A 20,443-nucleotide genomic window follows, 5' to 3' on the forward strand; every position below is an offset into this window, starting at 1 on the left:
ACACACACACACACACACACACACACACACTACACTTCTGTACACTAAACTCCAGGTTGAAATTTAAAAATACAATAGCACCAGGGCCAGCACTGTGATTTAGTAGGTAATGCTGCTACCTACGACACTAGCCAACTCACATGGGTGCCAGTTTTTGTCCCGCCTGCTCCACTCCTGATCCAGCTCCTTCCTAACGGCCTGGGGAAAAGCAGCAGAATGTGGCCCAAGTGTCTGGGCCCCTGCCTCCCACATGGGACAACTAGGTGAAGCTCCTGGCTCTTGGCTTTGGCCTGGCCCAGGCTCGGCCATTGTGACCATCTTGGGAGTGAACCAGTGGATGGAAGATCTCTCTCTCTGCCTGTAACTCTTCCAAATGGAAAAATAAATATTTGAAACAATACAATACTACCAAGATGGGGCCAGCGTTGTGGTGCAGTGGGTTAAACTGCATCTCATAGGATACACAGCTACCAATCCAGCTCCCAGCTAATGCACCTGGGAAGGCAGTGGTGGCCCAAGTGCTTGGCTCCCTGCTACCTACTCCATACCTACCAAAGAGTTCTTGGCTCTAGGCTTATTGTCCATTTCGGGAGTGAACAAACTGATGGAAAAATCAATCTCTCCCCCCCTCCCCCCGCCCCGTCACTTTGCCTTTCAATTAAATATTTTTTAATTGCTCCAAAGTAAACAAAATGCAGACGCTCCTTGCCTTACTATGGGGTTATGTCCCAATAAACTCCTAGAAAGCTGAAAATATTTAAAGTAAAAAAATACAGAATACTCTTAAACCTACAGGACGCGCTAGCTGAACAAGACAGTGCACTGTAGGGTGCCCGTCACTTCCCCTGGTGCCCACAGGGCTGTCGGGGAGCTGTGGCTTCACTGCCCGGCAGCTCGAGAGGACCTCACCACCTTATACTAGCTCTGGAAAACATCAAGAGCCCAGATTCCAAGTGTGGTTGCCACTGAACACACAGTGTTCAGTGTTTTGCACCCCGGCAAAGTTCAAAGACCACAAGTTGGAACCTTCTGTACTTTGTATAGAGCAAAAATGACAAACGGAAGATCCGCACGTTGGAAATGAGAACGCTCTAACCCAAGAAACCCAAGCAGGCCTACCTACTCGGAGAAATGGCCTGCTCGTGGACGGCAACTCGGCAGGGCGAAGACGTCATTGACTCGTCCCAGATGATCTCCGGGTTTAAGGAATGCCTATCAAAACCTCGGCAAGCGGTGTCGCAGGCACAGACAAGCTTATTCGAGAATTTCTGTGAAAAGGCACAGGACCTAGGCTGAGGAAATTTTGGAAAGAAAGAATAAAGCCTAGGGAATCATCCACCCACTGTTCTAACTCCACCAATCAAGACAGTGTGGTGCAGCGGAGGAGCCAGAGGCCAAGGGGACACGACGGAGAACTCAGCAACAGACCCCCAGGCGTGCCCAGTGACTGTGACAGGCGCACACGAGTGATCAGGGGAAGAGCTTTTGCAACAAATGGTGCTGGAATAACAGGCACCCACAATCAAAAAGAATGAGTACCGGTCTCAACTTTACAACCTACACACTAGCTAACACGCACCGCTAATCCAAACATACAATGTCAAACTTTTAGCAGAAAATCTTTGGGGCCCAGAACGAGGCAAAGCATCGACAGACTCGACACTGAAAGCATGAACCGTAAAAGGAAAAATGGGTGAACCGGACATAAAGAGAATTAAAAACTTTGGGTGCCGGCTTTTGCCCTAGTGGCTTAGACACCTGTGGCTCATACTCATTGTGTCTGGGTTTGATACTTGCTTCTGGTCCTGATTCCAGCTTGCTGACAACGTAGACGGAAGGTAGCAGTGAAAGCTCACGTGATAAATCTGCATCACTCACATAGGAGACCCAGACTTCCCAGCTCATGGCTTCAGCCTGGCTTATCAGCTGCCGTGGGCATTTAGGGAGTGGACTAGCTGGATGGGTGCTCTCTCCATTTGCCTCTCTCTGCTTCTCAGTAAGCAAATAAATGAACCAAATTACACACGCTTGTTAAAACATTAAAAACTTCTGGCTTGTGAACCATGTCAAAATGAAACCTCTTAGCCATGAGGAATAAAGAGGATGACAAGCAACAGATTGGGAAAAAAAATATTTATGAATCACATATCTGACAACAGATTCTAGACCTTGAATCTTTCCAAGGAGCTCCTGACACTCAACAGCAGGCCTTTGGGGCAGTGGTTAAGCTGCTGTTTGGGACATCCACTCACCACGTCAGACCGCCTGGTTTGAGTCCCAGCTCCTCTGCTTCCAATCCAGCTGCCTGCTTCTGCGCACCCTGGGAGGTGGCAGGTGATAGCTCAAGTGCTTGGGTCTCTGCCACCCATGTGGGAGGCCTGGATGGAGTCTGGGGGCTCCTGGCTTCTGGGCTGGTGCAGCCCTGGCTGTCGTGGGCATTTGGGGAGCGAAATCAGAGGAGGGAAGTTCTCTGCCTGCCTTTCAAATAGAAATAATTTAAAAAGAAAAATCCAACTAGAAAGGAGCAAAAGACAAGAAGAGCCCCTTCACTGAGGGCGTGCATGGATGCAAATGAGCATGCCACGAGGGGAATGCCAATTACAGCTACAGTAAGACAGGACCACACAGCTGCCAGGCACTACAATCAGAGAGCATGCGAACACCAGACGCTGGTGAGGCTGTGGAGAAAGTGGGGCTCTCCACGCGGCTGGCGGGGATCTGCACGGCACACCCAAGCTGGGGAACTGTACGGCCCAGCACTTGCACTTCTGGGCACCTGTCGCAGAGAAAGGAAAACCCTATTCTCACAAAAACCTCCGCGGGGCTTCCCTGCAGCTGCTCACTGCCCACCCAGCACGCACCTGTCCTCAACCACAACACTGGCCCTCAGTGAGCAGTTGTGCCCGGGGGACAACACGCGGCGTGTGACCTGATGTCCAGTGACAGCTGCCTGGTCACACAACCTGTGGTGCATCCCTTCTGGGGAATACTACTCAGCCAGGAAGAAAAGGAAGCCTGGCATATACACACACATACACACACACACACCTGGCATACACACATACATACATACACACACACACACACACCTCAAATGGGTCTCAAAGGAACTGTGAATGAAGCCTATTGCCCAAAGCTAGCGATAGCCAGGAACAACCAAGCGCAGCTGTGAGATCAGGGTCTGGGGACGGGAGGGGTGTGGCCGTGGCTAGAAAGGGGTTCTAGAAAGCGCCTTGTGAGGGAGTTTGTCTGCACCTTGACAGTGGCGGCAGCCACACAGACCTGCCCACTGGATGCAACCGCGCAGGGGCAAACTCAGACACACAAGATGGAGTGCACGTCAAAGTGAGCAAAGCACACAGGTCCTACCCAAGTCGCTCACTGGTGATGCCAATGGGGGATGCTGGGTGAAGGGGACACAGCAGGGGTGCGGGACCTGTCTTCTGCCAAGGGCCATTTGGATGTTTATAGCATCATTCGAGAGCATCAACTCAGGAATTAGCCTGCTGCAGATTTATTGCATTTTGAGTCTCAGCAGGGCCAAGCCACTGTGATTTGACGGGCGCTACAGGGCCAGCAGGCTGGACCTTCCCCACCGCTGGTACCCAGGGCCTCTTGGGGTCACTCCTTACCAACACACGCCAATCTCTCTAAAACTGGACAAGCATCAACGACTGATCGCTGTTGGGAACCACTAAAGACATTCTTTCTCTTGCCCCTTTAAAGTGCTCTCGTTTCTCCTTATGTCCCAACAAGTGATGGTGAGGCCCGAAGGCCAGTGCTGGGTCCCCCAGGGGACTCCCAGGCAGCTCTGACCACGTGCCAGAGAATTGCTCCACTCCCCTTTCCCGAAGCTCACACACACCATGGAGGATGAAGAGGCGTCTGCCTGGAGAGCAGAGCGAGGCACAAGGCTCACAGAATGTTCAAGATGCTCACAGATTAGAGTCACCGCTTGCACTGTAAGCCAGCAAAAGCGACCCAAGGAGCGTGTTCGTGGAAATGATGCGCCTGAGGGGTTAAGGTCAGGTCTGGCTGGCCAAGGCCCCACTGCACATCCCGGCTCTGCCATCTGCAAGACCAGCCCACCCGCCAGGTCCTAATCGCACATGTACTCTTGCAGCCACACTCGAGAACAGGAAAAAGAATCAGATAAGATCAGTATTAAAAACGCTTTATTCAATGGCCAACAAATATGAGGGCACAAGGACATGGAAATCAGAATTAACAGGTAAGTTTATCTTGGTGCACAAAACCTTTGAAATCCAGGCATCTTTTTTCCATAAAATGCATTCCCACGAACTTTTGGAAGAACCCCCATCACACATGAAAAGATATTTGGGAGGGTGTTTCCCTCAGCAGAGAAGACCTTGTCTGGGATGCCTGCGCTCCACACTGGACCGCCTGGGTTTGAGTTCTGGCTCTGCTCTGGATGCCAGCACACGTGGGAGGCAGAGATGATGATAGAAGTACTTGGGTCCCCACTACCCACATAGGGGGCCCAAAAAATGGAGTTTTCAGCTCCCAGCTTTGGTCTCGACCAAGCTTGGCCACTGTAGGCATTTGGGGAGTAAGCCAGCAGATGGGAATTCTCTGTTTCTTAGAAAAATACATAAATAAATGATTTTTTTTTTTTTTTTTAAGGAGAGGATGTTCATTATCTCTTACTAGAAACACAAGTGAAAACAACAAGGAATCCCTCACATCCATGAGAATGGCTAACCATGAAAACACACACTCATGAAATGCCATGCGTTGACAAGGGTCTGGAGCAACTGGAACCTCCCGCAGCCTGCATTCCTGGTGGGATTACAGAATGGTACAGCCGCCCGGGGAGACTGCACGGGGATTTCAGAATCACCATAGGATTAGGCAAGTCCACTTCCGGGGACAGAGCTACAGGAATCCAAGGCAGGACTTGGAAGGCACTTGCTCACCCGTGTTCATAGCAGCACCAGTCCAGTCAAGAAACAGCAACCCACACGCACCGCTGGATGAATGGACAGACCAGACACGGTGTGTGCACGCGGCGGGCGGCTCCTCTTCAGCCTGGGGAGCAGGGACTTCTGCCACGCGCCACAAGCCAGATGAGCCGAGGACACAATACTAAGAAAAATAAGCCGGCCATGGATGCGCTCAGACTGCGTGGTTCTGCCTACAGAAAGTGCTACAGTAGTCAACAGCACACAGGTTGCCAGGGGCTGTGGGGAGGGGGCCCCGGGGCTGGCTGCTTAACAGGTGGGGAGCTGCAGTTTTGTGACACAAAATCTACTTCTGGACACGGACGGCAGGGACATGAGTGTGCCGAACATTCCCGAGCCACATACACACTTCGAAATAAACGGGTGAGACCGGGAGTTATACATGGAATTTTTTTAAACCACAATTAAAAAAAAAAAAAATCTGTATTCTATTTAATCCACAAATTTAAAAGATTAGCATTTCAACATGGGATCCATGTGACAATGATGGAGATATTTTAGATTTTCTTTTAATAGGCTACATCTCTAAAACCCCGTGTGTACTGACGTGGAGAGTATGGTCAACTGAGACTGGCCCCACTTGGAGGGCTCAGCACTCACACGGCTGCCCTACGGTGCGGGTCTGAGCTGGACCTCTCCTACCACCCATACCTGACACACCTTACACTGGATGCTGGTGATTCAAAATACCGAGGGGTGAGGCAGGGGGCAGATCTGTTTTGGAATCTTCTTTGCTCTCAACTGAAAACCGCTCTGTGCAAAGGCTAAGAGGCAGAGCCCCGTGGCCCTCCACCAGTCCCTGGGCCTCTCCTGTTCGTCCGGTGCTGCCAAGATCCTGCCGGACCTTAAGCCTCCCATAAGGTACCGAGGGTCTAAAGGAGGGACCTAGGCTCCATAGGCTGCTGAGCAGCACAGAATGTTCCTAACTTCTATCCACGAATTCTGCTGTGCCAGGGAGCAAGTTGGTTTAAGACCCTGACAGGGGCTGGCGCTATAGTGCAATGGGTAAAGTCGCCACTTCCAACACCAGCATCCCATATGGGCATTGTCCTGGCTGCTCCACTTCTAATCCAGCTCCCTGCTAATGCACTTGGGAAAGGCAGCAGAGGATGGCTCCAAGTGCTTGGACCCCTGCACCTATGTGGGAGATTCAGATGAAGCTCCTGGCTTTGGTCTGGGCCAGCCCTGGCCACTGTAGCCATCTGGGGAGTGAACTAGCAGATAGAAGATCTCCCTGTCTCTGTCTCTCCCTTTGACTGTCAAATAAATAAATCTTTTTTTTTTTTTTTTTTAATAAGAAGTAAAAGACACTGCAAACATGACATGCGGGGAGTTACTATTAACCAGCACCATCCACAGCCTGGCCGTTCTCGATTCTTATTTCCAGACACAGTGACTACACTTCGGGATAAGAATGTGCAGAGGATTTAACACGCTTGCTTTGCACACACACACGGTGGAAAAACACTCACCAGAAAAGCACTCGGTAAGCCAGCACGTGTGGGTGATTTTCATAAAAATATTCAGATTCACTAAGAGATCATTTGTCAAGTTAATCCTCCCAGAGTGTAGAGAGACTGAAATTGAGGGAAAGGTTTAGGGAAACTGCAAGTGGGTCTGTCTGCCTGCAAACACACTAGCCTTTCCACGTATCTGCAGAAAAACGAGACCCACGGAGGAAGACAGGACACTGCCATCCGGCACCTACCTGCTATGCAGCCCAGACAGGGCTTTCCAGAACAAAGATGCAAGAACTCGCTGTTCTCCACCCCGGGCTGCTGACTTTGTGCCGGAAGGAGCCCCTGGCTATGGAGAACCCCTCTCTAACCTCGCACTCAGGTCCTGCTGGCCTCTCACCAGCTATAAAGACTCCTTTGTCAAAAATGGATCTTGCAATAAATTATCAAAAGCTGCATTGAAAATCTTAATGGATACGGGTGAGCAAGGAAAACTGAACAAGGCCGAAAAGATAAGAGGAACCACTTATCAACTCAACATTAATGGGCTTCAGGCACTGAGCTAAGAGGGTAAGAATGACCAGGGGAAAAGTTAGTTACAGAGCACAAAACTGCCAAGTTTAGTCTCGGCTTTAATAAACTCACAAGTCCACCTAGGTCCCCTCCTCCACAGTAATCCCCAGCCCGCCCACGCATCCTCTTCCCAAACAAAGCTCCTGAGAACCTCATACTGAAAACAGACCTTGGTATGTTAATCAAGCAAACTCCTTATAACTTATCACCTAATCCTATGCATTAAACTCCAAGTTATCACACCAGTTACCACGAGTGAGGTTAGTACTACAAAACACCACCTCGGGACCCCCTGAAGGCGGTGATCTTAAAAGCTTGTCATCTCCAGCAGGTGCTTCCCTTACAACTAGTTTGTTCAGTAGCATTCGTCACACAAAAACACGCTCGTGCCCGTCTTTACATTGCGAAGTCCATGCGGGGTGGGAGGTTGGCACATTGATTAAACTGATCCCCTGTGATGCCTGCCTCCCATGTCAGAGTGCCGGGGTTTGACTTCTGGCTCCACACCTGATACCAGTTTCCTGCTGATATACATGCTCCCTGGGAGGCCACAGGTGATGGCACAGGTGGCTGGGTCCCTGCCACCCACACTGGAGATCTGGACTGAGTTCCCAGCTCCAGCATAGCCCCGTCCTAGCAGTTCCAGGCATCTAGGAGATGAACCAGGGGACAGGAGCTGTCTGTCTCGAAGTCTTTCAAATAAAAGAAAAAAGACCAGTGCATGATCTCAACAGCTAACCTCTGACAAGGAAGAAGCAATTTCCATGCACAAAGTAGCCACAAGCAGAGACTGCAGAGCAGGCATTCGGTGTAGAGCTACAACAGCTTCCAAAGAGCTCACAGCAGGCAGGGTTTTAAGCGTACACCCATGGAGCTCTACCAGCTCAGTCAGACCGCAAGAATGCCCCCGGCTTGGAGCACGCACTTACACCAGTGGCTAAGATGCACCTGTCTCACATCTGACTGCCTGGGTTCAATACCCGGCTCCTGACCCAAGCTTCCTGCTACTGCAGATCCTGGGAGGCAGCAGTGAAGGTTGAAGTAACTGGGTTCCTGCCAGCCACATGGGAGACCTGGGCTTCAATCCTGGCTCCTGGCTCCTGGCTCTGGCCTCGGTCCAGCCCTGGTCATTGCAGGCATCTGGGCAGGGTACCAGAGGAAGGGAGGTTTGTCTTTGAATGAGACATACATATAATTTAAAGTGTGCTGCAGAGAGGCTCACACGTAGACTGGAGACGGCTGTGAGCACCGAGAACTCTGAAGGCTGATCGGAGCTCAGCAGTGGCCTAACTAAGGTAACAGTGGCAACAGCCCCTAGAGCTCCTTTCCAGAAGTGCCTGGCACAATCAAGGAGGAGACGCCCAGCCGACACCTGCAGTGACTGCCATTTCTGCCGTGGCTGCCAACCTCTGGCAGGTGACACACCCTCCTGAGGCTGTGTCCAAAGGCTCTGTAGCACGGGCATGTACCTGCCTCCTCCGAGCCCCCCCTGTGAAGGTTCTGAAGACAGGGTTGACTCCTGCTCCCAAGCCCAAGATGGGTCACTGTGTTCTAGAGTTCAGAGCTCGTCTGTGAACTTGGCTCTGCTTAGCCTCCGGCACGATAAGTGTGATTCAGATCCTCGCAGGCTCTGTCCTGGACTACACTGCTCGCTCACTTCTAGTTCGTTTACACAGGGCAGGCGAACCTGGACGGAGAGTAAATGTGGTTCTGGTGGCCACTGACCGACACATACACCTTGCCCATCAGGACCGACCCCTGAGCCTCTCTCCTCCCCTGGTTACCACCGTTCAAAGTCACAGCCGGCACGCCCAAGGTCAGGGCTGCAGGTGCTTCTCACCTGGGCATGGTTTGCTTCCATGGCAAGTTATCTGGCATCAAAGTCAGCATTCCCGGATGACTGGAAGACTGAGACCGCCCACTGTCCCTAACACAGAAGGCACACGAGCTTGCCAACTTGCCACAACCTCCACCAGCTCCGGCTGCCTCATTGACTCTACTGCGGGCCTCGCTGGGTACTCACACTGGCCACTCCCAGTGCCGACCCTAAAACCACCTCTAGTCCCTGAAACAAAAGCCTACAACCTAACCTCCCGAGCACCAGTCCACAGCCCCGCTCCGCTTTAAGCCCAGAGGGGCACCTGAGCCGAAAACAATCATCTTCATGGCTCCGTGCTGCTTCTGCTTAGCTAAACAGTTCACTTGGTTAACATCACTCTGGAAAATGATTCACCGGCGGCGCCCACTTCTCCACACTTTCAGCTATTTCCTGTAACCTCCCAGGTCCCTGGGGAGTGGACCAGCACTCACAGGGTAAGCCTGGTGGCTGAAGAGCATGCCAAGGCTTTAGCTTAGTGGAGGAAGCAGACACTCAGAACCTTCATCCCGAACGCTGATATTTGAACCTCAGCTCATCGCCGCCACAAAACTTAATGTGGGATGAAAAACAGCGTAGGTTTGACATTTCATTTGCCATAGTCTCCATTCCCATCAAAGCACAAAACAAACCGGTGGAAGGATCCTACAAGGGTTAAATGCTACTACACCCGGCAGGTGCTCAGTGCAGAAGTGAACACCGCCCAGGATGCCCACATCTCACACCAGAGCACCTGGGCGCAGGGCCCAGCTTTGCTTCCAACTCCAGCATCCTGCTAACGCACATCCTTGGTGGCGGCGGGTGATGGCTCAATTAGTTTGGTTCCTGCCACCCAGGCGGGAGACTCAGAGCAAAGTTCCAGGCTCCTGGCTTTGGCCCAGGCCCGGCCCAGCCCAAGCCATGGTGGGCATTTGGGGAAGCAACCAGCTGATGGAAAACCTCGGCCTTTCAGGAAAAGTAAAATACACGTAACGTGGACGCCACACACACAGCTATGCAGACACCGTATGCCGGCTTCGTCTTACCCAGGCTTTGCTTACCCATTGCACTGAGATAGTGGTTGAAGGCCTGGCAAGGAGGACTTGGGGTTTGCGTTGATTTGTCACAGCTCATGGGTGCCGGGCTCCTGTCTGTGTCAAAAGAGAAATACCCACTGGACGATCGAGACAGCAGGGAGGATCTTCGGACAAAGATGAAGAGCGGGGACCTGGTAGCGAAAGGGCCAGGGCTGGCCGATGGGGCCAGCGGGCCCTGAGGGCTGCCGTGCGCACAGCGGTCGCCTTCCGGATTACCTTGCGGCTCCGACTGCAGGGAGGTGGGGGCCCCAGGCCTGAGCTGGGGCGGCCTCTCTGCAGGCTGCAACTGTCCACCTTCTCTGTCACACTCAGAACTTACATCGGAAGGTTGCTTGGCCATTTGGTCGTTTTTTCTGTGAATAAAATAAGTAAATAAATAAATAAAACTCAGGTTTTATTTTTCAGCTCAAAAACACATAGTAGGCCAACTTTCACCTACTCATTAAAAGTTCTTAAAAAGTTCAAGTGCTTGGGGGTGGGGGCAGCACTGTGGCACAGCAGCTAAAGCCACAGCCTGCAGCACCCACATCCCATATGGTTGCCGGTTCCAGTCCCTGCTGCTCCACTTCCAATCCAGCTCTCTGCTATGGCCTGGGAAAGCAGCAGAAGATGGCCCAAGTGCTTGGGCCCCTGCACCTGCGTGGGAGACCCAGAGGAAGCTCCTGGCTCCGGGCTTCGGATTGGTGCAGCTCCATCCATTGCAGCCATCTGGGGAGTGAACCAGCAGATGGGAGACCCCCCCCCACCGCCTCTGCCTCTGCCTCTCTGTAACTCTGCCTTTTAAATAAGTAAATAAAATCTTAAAGAAAAAAAAAAAAGTTCAAGCACTTTAAAATTAAGTCCTAGATAGGAGCAAAAAAAAAATGCACCCCGAACAAGAAAGCCCCCCCATGATCTCGGTTGGGACTCAACTCCCCAGCCCCAAACAAAACAGCGCCCCAGCGTCCAGGGCTCGCGCTCAGGCGCACACGCAGCAGCGGCTCGGCTGCAGTGTACCGGCATGTGCTCCTCGCGCTAGACAGACCCACACCAGCCCCAACTCCCAGCGGGCTGCCCGGCGGGCTCTGATTTCCCGGGATCAGCCGGCGCTGCAGCCCAGGGCCAGGCACAGAGGCAGCGATTGCAGGCGGCTGGCCGCGTTCCCCGCTCCGGCCCCATTGTTCGCCGAAAATGCTGAGGGCAGCAAGTCTGGGGAAGGTTTGGCAGCGGCCGCAGTCGTAGTAAGTGCGTCACAATAGAGTTTGTAACTCCGAGCGCGGCGCGGCTCGGCCCGGCTGCGGTGCTCCCGGATCGCCCTGCGTTCCCGCTCCCCGCCCGCGCGCCGCACCGAACCGGAAAGAACTTCTGCACGGTGCGGCGATCCTGCGAGGCGCGCGCCTCCGGACGGGCAAACCCCCGACCCCCCCACCGGCCCCGGAGCCGGCCCCGGCACCCCCCTCCAGCAGAAGTTCACAGCTCGCTCCGCACGCCAGGCGCCCGAGACCCTCCCCTTGCAAAGCAGGCAAGCGAAACTCACGTCCGCCCCTTCCCTTCCGAGCGTGGCGTCCGCGCACGGGCCCCGCGGCGTCCGGCCCGCGCCCTTCGCCGACCCGGCGCCCCCTGACCGTCACCACGAAGGCGGCGCTGAAGACAAAGCCCGGCGCTCGGGCTCACACCGCCCTGGGCAGCGCAGAGCCCACGCCTGCCCGCCCGCCCGCTGCCGCCGCCGCCGCCGCCGCCGCGCTCCCCCGGGTGGCCGAGGGCTCCGCGCGCCGAGCCTCCAGCCCGCGCCGCGCCTCCAGCCCGCGCTGCCCCGGCCGCCGCCGCCGGGAACATCCTCCGCCTCCTCCCGCTCCTCCCCTCGCGCACTGCGCCCGCCGCCGCCGGCACCGCCGACCTCCCCGCGCCGCTGGCGCCGGGTGCCCGCGCTCCCAATTGGCCCGAGCGCGATCGCTCGGCGCCGCAGCCAATCGGCAGCGGCGGCGGAGGCGGCGCCTACGGGTCAGGCCGCCAAAGGCGAGGCGATTGTTGACAAACTCGCCTCCGAGCGCCGCTCCGCCAGCCGCGGCGACAGCCCTGGCGGAGGCTCCGGGGGGCTCGGCTGCCCCGGCCTCCCCTGCCGCCCGGTCGGACACCGCGCTCGCCTCGACAGCTCCCGCCGCCGCCCCGGCAGCCGGTCACCTGGAGACAAAGCAGGAGTCGCAGGGCCGCCGTCACACCCCGTGCCTTAGCCACTCGCCCCTAGGTTCAGGCCGGTCGGAACGAGGACCTCTGCGGTCGCCCCGCTGCGGTGGCAGCTCTCCCTCTCCAACTTTTCCCCCCTCTTCTCCCGCGCGCAGCGGGCCAGCCCCAAATCAGAGCGCGCACCTCCATGTCCCCACCCTCCGCAACGCGCAGGTTTTCAGCCCGCAGCGCCCACCCCCGGGGGCACAGGCCTGCAGCCCACGGCGCCTCCAGCGGACACCGCAGATGGGTTGTGAGTGCGCTTGGGCACGCTCGAACTGCTAAGACAGCCCGGCCACACGCACCGGGCAGGTTTTGCCCGCCGGGGCTCGTGGCCCTGCTTGTAAGGGGAGGCCCTGGAGCTCTCGCTGTCTGCGGATCGTGCGGTTTGGCACCGCCCGCAGCATGTCCACAGACCGAGCAGGGACACCCCCACGCGTGTCCGAGAAGGCGAACGCAGCAACTGCTCCGACTCCTCGTATTGAAGAGGTAAAAGGAAAAGCCCACTCTCCTGTTAAGTAGCCACGGCAGTTCTGCAAACCCTCCGCAACCGGCCGCGCGCTCCAGCAAAGCCGAGTGCCGCTCGACCGCAGGCCGCGACCCGGGGCCGGGCAGCGAGACCTCCCGGCTGCTCGTGCGGGGCTGGTACCGCGGAGCGGACCCCAGCGCCCGGGCCAGCGCCTCTCCCACCCGGGCCCGCGACGCTGCACCGTCGCGCGCCAGACCCAGGCCCTAGCCGCACTTCGGCCAAGGGCGTGCAGCCCCTGCGCTGATGACCCTTCCTGTTGCCCGAGAGGGGACACGATGGGCACCAATCGCCGCCTCCCGCCCGGCGACCGGCGGGACGGAGGCGCGCGCGTCTTCCCGCACGTGCGCGGGAAGCGGGCGGTGGGTGGAGCCGTTCGGGCCCCTGCGCCTGTCTCTCATCCGTTCCCGGCCCGCTGCCCGGGGATCAGGCATTTTTACCTTGCGTTTCTCAGTCCGAGAATCAGAGTCAGACATTGGGGGGAGGTGGGTCAGGGGAAGGGCGCCGAGGCGGTGGCGACGGGATCGGGACGGGCCAGGCAGTCCGAGGCGGTGTTGGCCGCAATGGGGCAAGGCTGGCAGGGCGGCTAAGACGATCCGGCAGCGGCGAGGCTGGATGCAGCGCTCCGACGAGCTGGAGATGCCGCGGCGGCGCCGAGCGAAGTGAAACCAGCGCGGCCCTGCAGCCCCGCTCGGGCTCGCCGCCCCGCGCCCGCGCCCAATCACCGCGGGCCCCGCCCCCGGGCCCCGCCCCCGGCCGGCGGGCGCGCAGGCCCCGCCCCCGTGGCGCCCGGGCGGCCGGCGCGTGCAGGTTCCCACAGGTGAGGGCGGGGGAGGGCCCGCTGGGGGCCCCGCCGCGCGCGCTCGCAGCCTCGCGCGCCGCCCGCCCCGGCGTGTTTACCCTGCGGGCGGCGGTGCGAGCGCCCAGCCCCCACCCCGAAGGGTGACATCGCCGTCGCGGGCCGGGGTCGGCCGCTCGTAACTGGGCAGGCTGTGCGGGGCTGGCCCCAGGGCAGGCGCGGGGGCTGGGGTGGTCCTGGAGAACTCGCCGACGCGGGGCTGGGTACCGTGGCTCTGAGCTCTGCGGGCGCCAAGGAACCCCGAGCAGCCGACGGCACATCCCCTTACCCAACCCACCCCGCAGCCGCGCTCGGCACGGGCCCCGCAGTAACTCTCCAACTTTTGTCCCGCGCTCTGTGGGCATCGAGAGACCCCGAGCCCGTGGTGGGAGGAGGAGTCGAGGGAAGGGGCCAGGGGCTGATGTCAGCAGCGTCTTCCCCGCAGCCCTGGTGCGGGGCAGGATGCGAGTGTGCGCAGAGCGGGTGAAAATAGGGAAATGAAAAAAGAACTCGAAAATGAATCATTTGAACAAAAAATAAAGACACCGAGGAGGGCCGCCGACCCCAGGTGCGGGAGAAGCCTGCACCCGCAGCTCGGGGGGAGACCCCAGAGGTTTGCCGAGCGGGAATCCCTGGAGGCGGGAAGGCTGATGGCGATGGCTGGACCGCGCTGGGAGAACCAAGCGGAGGCGCGACTTCGCCCGCCGCTCCTCCACGCGCGCCCCTGACCCCTTGTCCCGCGGAGACCGAACTCCGCGCCCCGCCCTGCCACCCCCCGGCGCCGCACCGCGGCCCGCCGCCTCCCTGGCACGCGGCCGGTGGCCCGACCCTTGCCGGCCCCTTGTGCACCTGCGAACCCCCAGTCCCAGGCCTCCAGGCGACCGTGGCGAGGGAATGGGAGGCGGATCGCAAAGGGAACTTGCGCCGGGGAGGGCAGCCCAGCCCGATCAAGGAAACTCGATTCGGAGGCTGCCCGACCCCGCAACCGGCCGGCGCGGGGGAGGGAAGGGGCCTTGGCACCGGGAGGCGGCGACCTGCCGCCCGGCCGCCTGGGTCGATGGTGACGTTCCTAAGCAGATCGAGCGTCAGCGTGACACAGCACAGCCCCAGGTTAAAGTCTCCTTCGAGGTGAAGGAGGCCACGGGTTCCGGGAGAAGCGGGCGGAGGCGCTTCGGGCCCCGCCTGGGAGTTTCGCTGCAAGAGGGCAAGGGCGTGGACGTGGACAGCGCCGAGTGGACTCGGAGGCCCAGTCCTAGCCCGTCTGCCCGCGACGGTCGGACCAACTCTCCGCGCCTTGGCGGCCCCGCGTCGCCCACGAGTGCCAGCACCGCAGCCTTGGCCGCGCAAGCCGCTGCCCCGCGCGTTCCACGGGGCTGGGCGACACAGTCGGGGGCCCAGGAAAGAATCACGCAGCAGAGCGCCCCTTGGCTCCGTGTCCGCGCCTGTGCAGCTCCAGCGCCCCCGCGGCGCCGCGGCGGGGACCCGGTGAGCGCTTCAAAGCGCACAGGCATCGGGGAGACAGCACCGGGCTGCGCGCTCCTGTCTGGAGCGCTACCCCGAGGCCGGGGTCCCGCGTTCCCCGCCGCGTGGAGCGCACCTCCGGAAAAGGCGCCCGAGCGCGCGGAAGGGTCGGTGGGCGCTGGGTCACGGGTCCTGAACGTCGCCCTCTCGGACGCGGGCAGCGCAGCAGCCCTTCTGTCTCTGCCTCGGGACCTTAAAGGAGGGGAGAGGGCAGAAGGCTTGGGGCCGAGAGAATTCAGTCGGGCACACGGGATTAGAATAGGAAAGCTATGGCCTGCGCCTCGGACCACGGGAGTGGTCGTTCCAAAACCAGTTTGCTGCGGCATCTCGCGGGGAGCCGCCTCCCGGTTCTCGGCGAGCCGCGGGAGCCTGCTTGCTTTCTTTGGTCGCGTCGGTGTGCGCCTTCCAAACGCAGATGCCAGCTTCCGAGGGTAAGCGTGCTCTCCGAGCCGGTCGCGAAAGCGCCGGCCCGGGGACCTGCTGGGGCGGGCGCGCAGCCCCGGGCCCCCACTCCTCTCTCCACCCGGCCTTTCTTCGCCGAGCCCGAGATCTGCCTCTCTCGGCCGCCGAACTGAGCCTTCGCCGGCGCGCACAACGGCCGGAACCTTTATTTTTCCGCTTTTGCCTAAGGGTGTTTGATTTTCAGGTTTTGCTTTTTATTTTTTCACCCAGCACCACTTTTTTTTTTTTAATCACCAGAAATCTGAGTCACCTTTGGCGGCACCCGACCGTGGGGCGCGCCTGTGCGGGGAACTCACCGCGACCGTCTAGCGGGGTGCGGGGTTGCAGGGAGAGAGCAAGGCGCCGCACTAACTGTGAGCTAGCGACGCGCGGCGCCAGTTTCGGCGGGACCCGGGTCGCCGCGGGCACGGCTCGGCGCGTGCCGGTCGGGCCACTGCCCCAGCTCCGGGCGGCAGCGGCGCGAGCGGCGCGCGGGCCACTGCGCCTCCCGCCACGCCCGTTACAGCTTGGCTCGCTGCTCCGGCCGCGGGGAGGGCGGCCCTTCGCGGGCCAGCGGCTGCAGACAGGCGGGATAGAAGGCCCAGGCGGCCTGCGGGTTGGGGATCCCGGCGATGGGTGCGTGGAGGCTGGTCCTTGGGATGTTGAAGGCAGAGATCACCCTGAGGGCGTCGTCTCTCACGGAGTTGCACAGGTCCAGCAACTGGAAAACAGGACGCAAAGGCGTGGATCAGACCTTGGGAGCGCTCGGAGACATCTGGGGCCGGCGGCTTTCTCGCCAGGCCCAGTGACCCACACACCCCGCGCCCTCGGAAACTGGTTTCTCTTCGGATTTCTCGGGACCCAGGCGGGTCGAAGCCACCGGTCGTGAATGGCCCTCGGGAGCCCCTTTACATGTTAGAAATTCTCAAGTCCGTGACACTTGGCCCTGCAGAACCCCGAAATTTGGGGCGGCGGCGGCTGTGCCTCCGTGTCGGCCGCGGAGCTGGACACGGAGGCCTCAGAATTCGTGAATGTTCCTCTTCGCTGAGCTCCGTTCCTCCTCCCCGCCCCCGCCCGCCGCGGCCGCCGCCGCCTTCGCCTTCGCCTATCTTCCCCAGCTCGCCGCCTCGCAGTGCCTGGGGTGCCACCCTCTGGTGCGCAGACGCAACTGAACGGGAAGCGCCTCAGAGCAGGTGAACTCGTGGACACCCGGCCCGCCGGCCCACGCTAGCGCCCTCGGACACCTGGCTGGCCACAGCCCTGGCGCTTGGCACGGTGGGTCGGCGGGCCGAGGCTGGGCTGGCACTCTCGCGCACTGTCCACCGGATGATCCACAGGGTGATCACCCTGTCCTTAACTTGAAAGCTCCGCGGGTGCCCCCAGCTGTTCAGACAGAAATCCCTGGCCTAGAGGAGAGGAAGATGCGGGCCGGTGCCTTGGACAAGCTGCCCTGGGTGCGTGTTTATTTTCATTTCCATAGTTTAGGTGCCAGCACATTTTATTTTATTCCCAGAAAAAAAGAAAGCTGCCAAAAATAATCCTTTTTCTAAAATTAAACAAAGGCCAGTACGGTGGGCCTCTGTTTCAAGTTTGCAGTTGTAAATTCTTGTCACCCTCGGAGTCACAGTGAGCTCCCATGTTGTCTTGGTTTAAAAATATCCTTATCCTCACCTGGCCCTCACTAGGGTGATGACCGCGGTTTCTTTGACACTGGTCCAGAATGCCATTTCAGGTGTTCAGAGAACACCAAAAAAGGCAGCCCCCCCCCCCAAAAAAAAGCGGGTGGAGGAGTGGGAGCCAAGTGGGGGACAACATGAATGGTACAGGTCCAACCCCACTCCTCCGTGAAAACGTGCTCTATTACACCAGTAATGTCTAACGCAAACTTCATTCTCCACACGCTGTGGTTAAGCACCATCAAATCAGTACTGAAAAGACTTTGATCATATTTGCAAGATGCACTCAGATGAACTTTCCCTGGCCAAGATTTCAAAGTTTGTAATTAATGCTCTTGACAAGTCCCTGACTGATCTGTCAACTCTCAGTGTCTTTAACCACATAGTTCAAAACCATGAGAGGTTACACAGCCCCTACCCGGTCCACGAATTGTCATATGATTATTCAAGGTGATTTTCCCCCGTTGAGTTTGCATTACGAAACTCAACCAACTTGAAAAAAAAAAAAAAAAAAGCAGAATGACGGGGTCAGGGGGTGGGGAGTGACAGAAGAGAAAGATCTTCCATCTGCTGGTTCACTCTTCCAAATGGCTGCAACAGCCAGGTCTGGGCCAAGCTGAAGCCAGGAGCTGGGAATTCCATGTGGGTCTCCCAGGTAAGTGACAGGGGCCTAAGTGCTTGAGCCAATCTTCACTGCTTTCCCAGGAGTAGCAGCAGGGAGCTGAATTGGGATTACAGCAGCCAGGACTTGAACTGGCACTCCAATATAGGATCCTGGCATCACAGGTGGCAGTTTAACCTGCTGTACCATAACACCAGCCCCTCAACCAACTTTTGTCACACTCTGTGCAGCAAGTTTCTCTGCCTCTTTCCTTGTGCCCCACCTCTCCTGTTTCTAGTGCCACATGACCTCATGCTGGTCTCTGTGTCAAGCCCCTTATCCAACTAGGAATGTGTCTTGATTATCCCGTCTTGCTTGGGCACTGTGCTAGAGTCTTGTTCTCCATCCCTTGCATCTGAGCTGGCTTCCAACTTGCTTTGCCAATAAAATGTGGAGAAGGTGTCACTGTGAATTCCAGCATGTAGGCCTTAAGCATCTTTGCAACTCCTATCTTTGCTCTCCTGTAACACCGAGACCATTTGCCAAGCAGAAGTCTAGAGTGGAGTGATTTCTGAGCCTACCCAGGATCGAGCCTACCTAAGACAAGCCAGAGACCTGCCCAGGTTGCCTACCCACAACCTCAATGTCAATCATCCTTGCTTAAATGCACAGAAATGGAAACTTTTGACCTTACCACAACCAAACAACAAATAAACTTGCTAAAAGGCATCAGTTATACATCATTTTCAAAAGGAAACTCTATGCAGCCAACTCTTTATCTTTCTAAGAGATGGTTAGATATGAGTGGCGTTTAATGTCATTTCTTGTCCATTCTTTTTTAGTCGACTTGATTTTAGATTCACTGAATACTGAGAAAAGTTTTAAAAGAAGAGGCAACTTAAAACAATGAATCAAACGGTATTTTTTACTCTAAAAGCTAGGATGGGGGAACAAGGTAAGGGTTGTTGGTAGAATGAGGTTTTACCACCTTCACCAGGGAGCAGCAGTGTCCCCCTTACTTAGCCTAACTAGAGGGTTGAACTGGAGGAAGGGTTCATCCCGTGGCAATTTTTGCTCCTGCTATCATGCAGCATTGGCCTTCCGGCAGGTGCCTCTGGTTCCCCTGCCCACTTTTGCTCTCCCTCATGTTAGTGCATGCTTGTCTTGTCCGACCCTAGGCCCCACGCAATTTGTCATAGGTTGTTACCCCAGCCTCGCCAAGGACCCATCTGTGCCAGGGAGGGTCATGTTTTCCACAACCCATCCCAGATGGCCAAGCATGTAAAGGCTCCGGGGCACAGAAGGAACCACCTAGCTGCATCCCCAGCATCTTAGACCAGTTTTGTGAAGCAACATACGACACTTGACCTGGGTAACCCAGGTTTTCTGCACCCTGCTCTGTGCTGCTTCAGCATTTGCTGCACACCTACTGTGTGCTAGGTTATTGAGGAGGCAATGATGCTTACTGTCTCATTCAGTACTCAGAACAACTCTAACCAGTTCTTGCTCCATTTCATAGATGAGACCAAGGCTTAAAGAATTTAGCACCTTGCTCCAAGTCACATACTCATAACTGGGGTTTTATTCTGAGATTGTCTGCATCAACAGCCTGGTCTACCCTTCTGCCTCCATCTTTGCCCCAGTGCCTCACTGGTCCAGTCCCTAGAGGATGTGGGATGATGGCTGAGGAAATGCTTCCTTGATGATAGCACACGAGTGGCCCTTGAAGCTCTCCCCAAGTCAGAATCAACATTCTGTGCACACCCAGTGTGGAGGGCATGGGGCTGCCTGGCAATGCTGGCTCAGATTCTCCAAGGGGAGCAGGGCAGCTGCAGGAGCCAGGGGCCCTATGTGATGTGGCCACCAGAGGCAGATGCCAAGCCCATTGGTTTCAGAGCCAACTGCTCTGATGTGAGAGAGCCAGCTTCAAGATCTGGAAGCTTCCCCTACAGAAGGACGAGGTTCCAGCTCTCCGGAAAATGTGCTCATTCAGATGATCTTCCAAACATGGTAGATTGTTTTCCTGTGTGGGGCAGGGGGCATTTGCCATATGCAGGGTGCCCCTCAGGAAGTGGGGAGACCCTTCAGCACTGGCCAAGCAGCCCCCCATGCTCCTCTGCAGCCCATCACCCTGTCATCAAACACAATTCCAGTGCCTTCAAAAGAGCAGCCTGCAGGGCTGGCGGTTAGCCTGGGGGTTAGGTGGCCACACCCCACGCTGGAGCGCCGGCTTTGATGCCTGGCTTGGCTCCCAACAGCTTCCTTCTAGTGTGGACCCTGGCGGCAGTGGTGATGGTGTAAGTAACTGGGTCTCTGACACTCACATGGGGGACCTGGACTGAGTTCCCGACTTCTGGATGTGCATTTGGAGAGCAAACCAGCAGATGGGTCCTCTCTCTCCACCCCCAACCCCTGCCCCTGCTGTCTCTTCCCACTTCTCAAAATATAATAATAATAATAAGCAAAAATATTTTTAAAAAGCAGCAGCCTGCTGACTGCTAAATTATGACCAGTAACAATGGCCACAATTGAGGCATTAACCTACAGCTCTTGCTAATGCTTGTAAACACTTCCAAACTCACTGACCACGCAGAGGCCTTGGTCTGACTTATCTCCCACTGATTCTCCAGCAGAATCACTCATCCTGTAAACAAACATTCCCTAAGCGGGGTGG

The 20,443-nt window shown here is 57.0% G+C and overlaps 2 protein-coding genes across 4 annotated transcripts in view; both read right to left on the minus strand.

The window, feature by feature from the left end:
* The window catches only part of BCL2L11 (BCL2 like 11), a 48,987-nt gene extending 35,654 nt beyond the window's left edge, over window positions 1-13,333 (minus strand). Inside the window, exons 1-3 of one of the 3 annotated variants that reach the window (XM_062209854.1) lie at window positions 13,133-13,333; window positions 10,181-10,317; window positions 9,929-10,018 (exon numbers count right to left, since the gene is read on the minus strand). In XM_062209854.1, the coding sequence (XP_062065838.1) occupies window positions 9,929-10,018; window positions 10,181-10,304 (214 nt within the window). In that variant the 5' untranslated portion in view covers window positions 10,305-10,317; window positions 13,133-13,333. Of the gene's footprint in view, window positions 1-9,928; window positions 10,318-11,480; window positions 11,553-13,132 lie in introns of those variants that run through there. The other 2 variants (XM_062209852.1, XM_062209853.1) reach the window with 2 other exon arrangements.
* Window positions 13,334-16,012: 2,679 nt separating this feature from the next.
* Window positions 16,013-20,443, minus strand: part of ACOXL (acyl-CoA oxidase like) — a 347,688-nt gene continuing 343,257 nt past the window's right edge. Inside the window, exon 18 of the mRNA XM_062208877.1 lies at window positions 16,013-16,213. Coding sequence (XP_062064861.1) covers window positions 16,013-16,213 — 201 coding nt within the window. The remainder of the gene's footprint in view (window positions 16,214-20,443) is intronic.

Source organism: Lepus europaeus, chromosome 13, assembly GCF_033115175.1.
Source record: "Lepus europaeus isolate LE1 chromosome 13, mLepTim1.pri, whole genome shotgun sequence".
Taxonomy (NCBI): domain Eukaryota; kingdom Metazoa; phylum Chordata; class Mammalia; order Lagomorpha; family Leporidae; genus Lepus; species Lepus europaeus.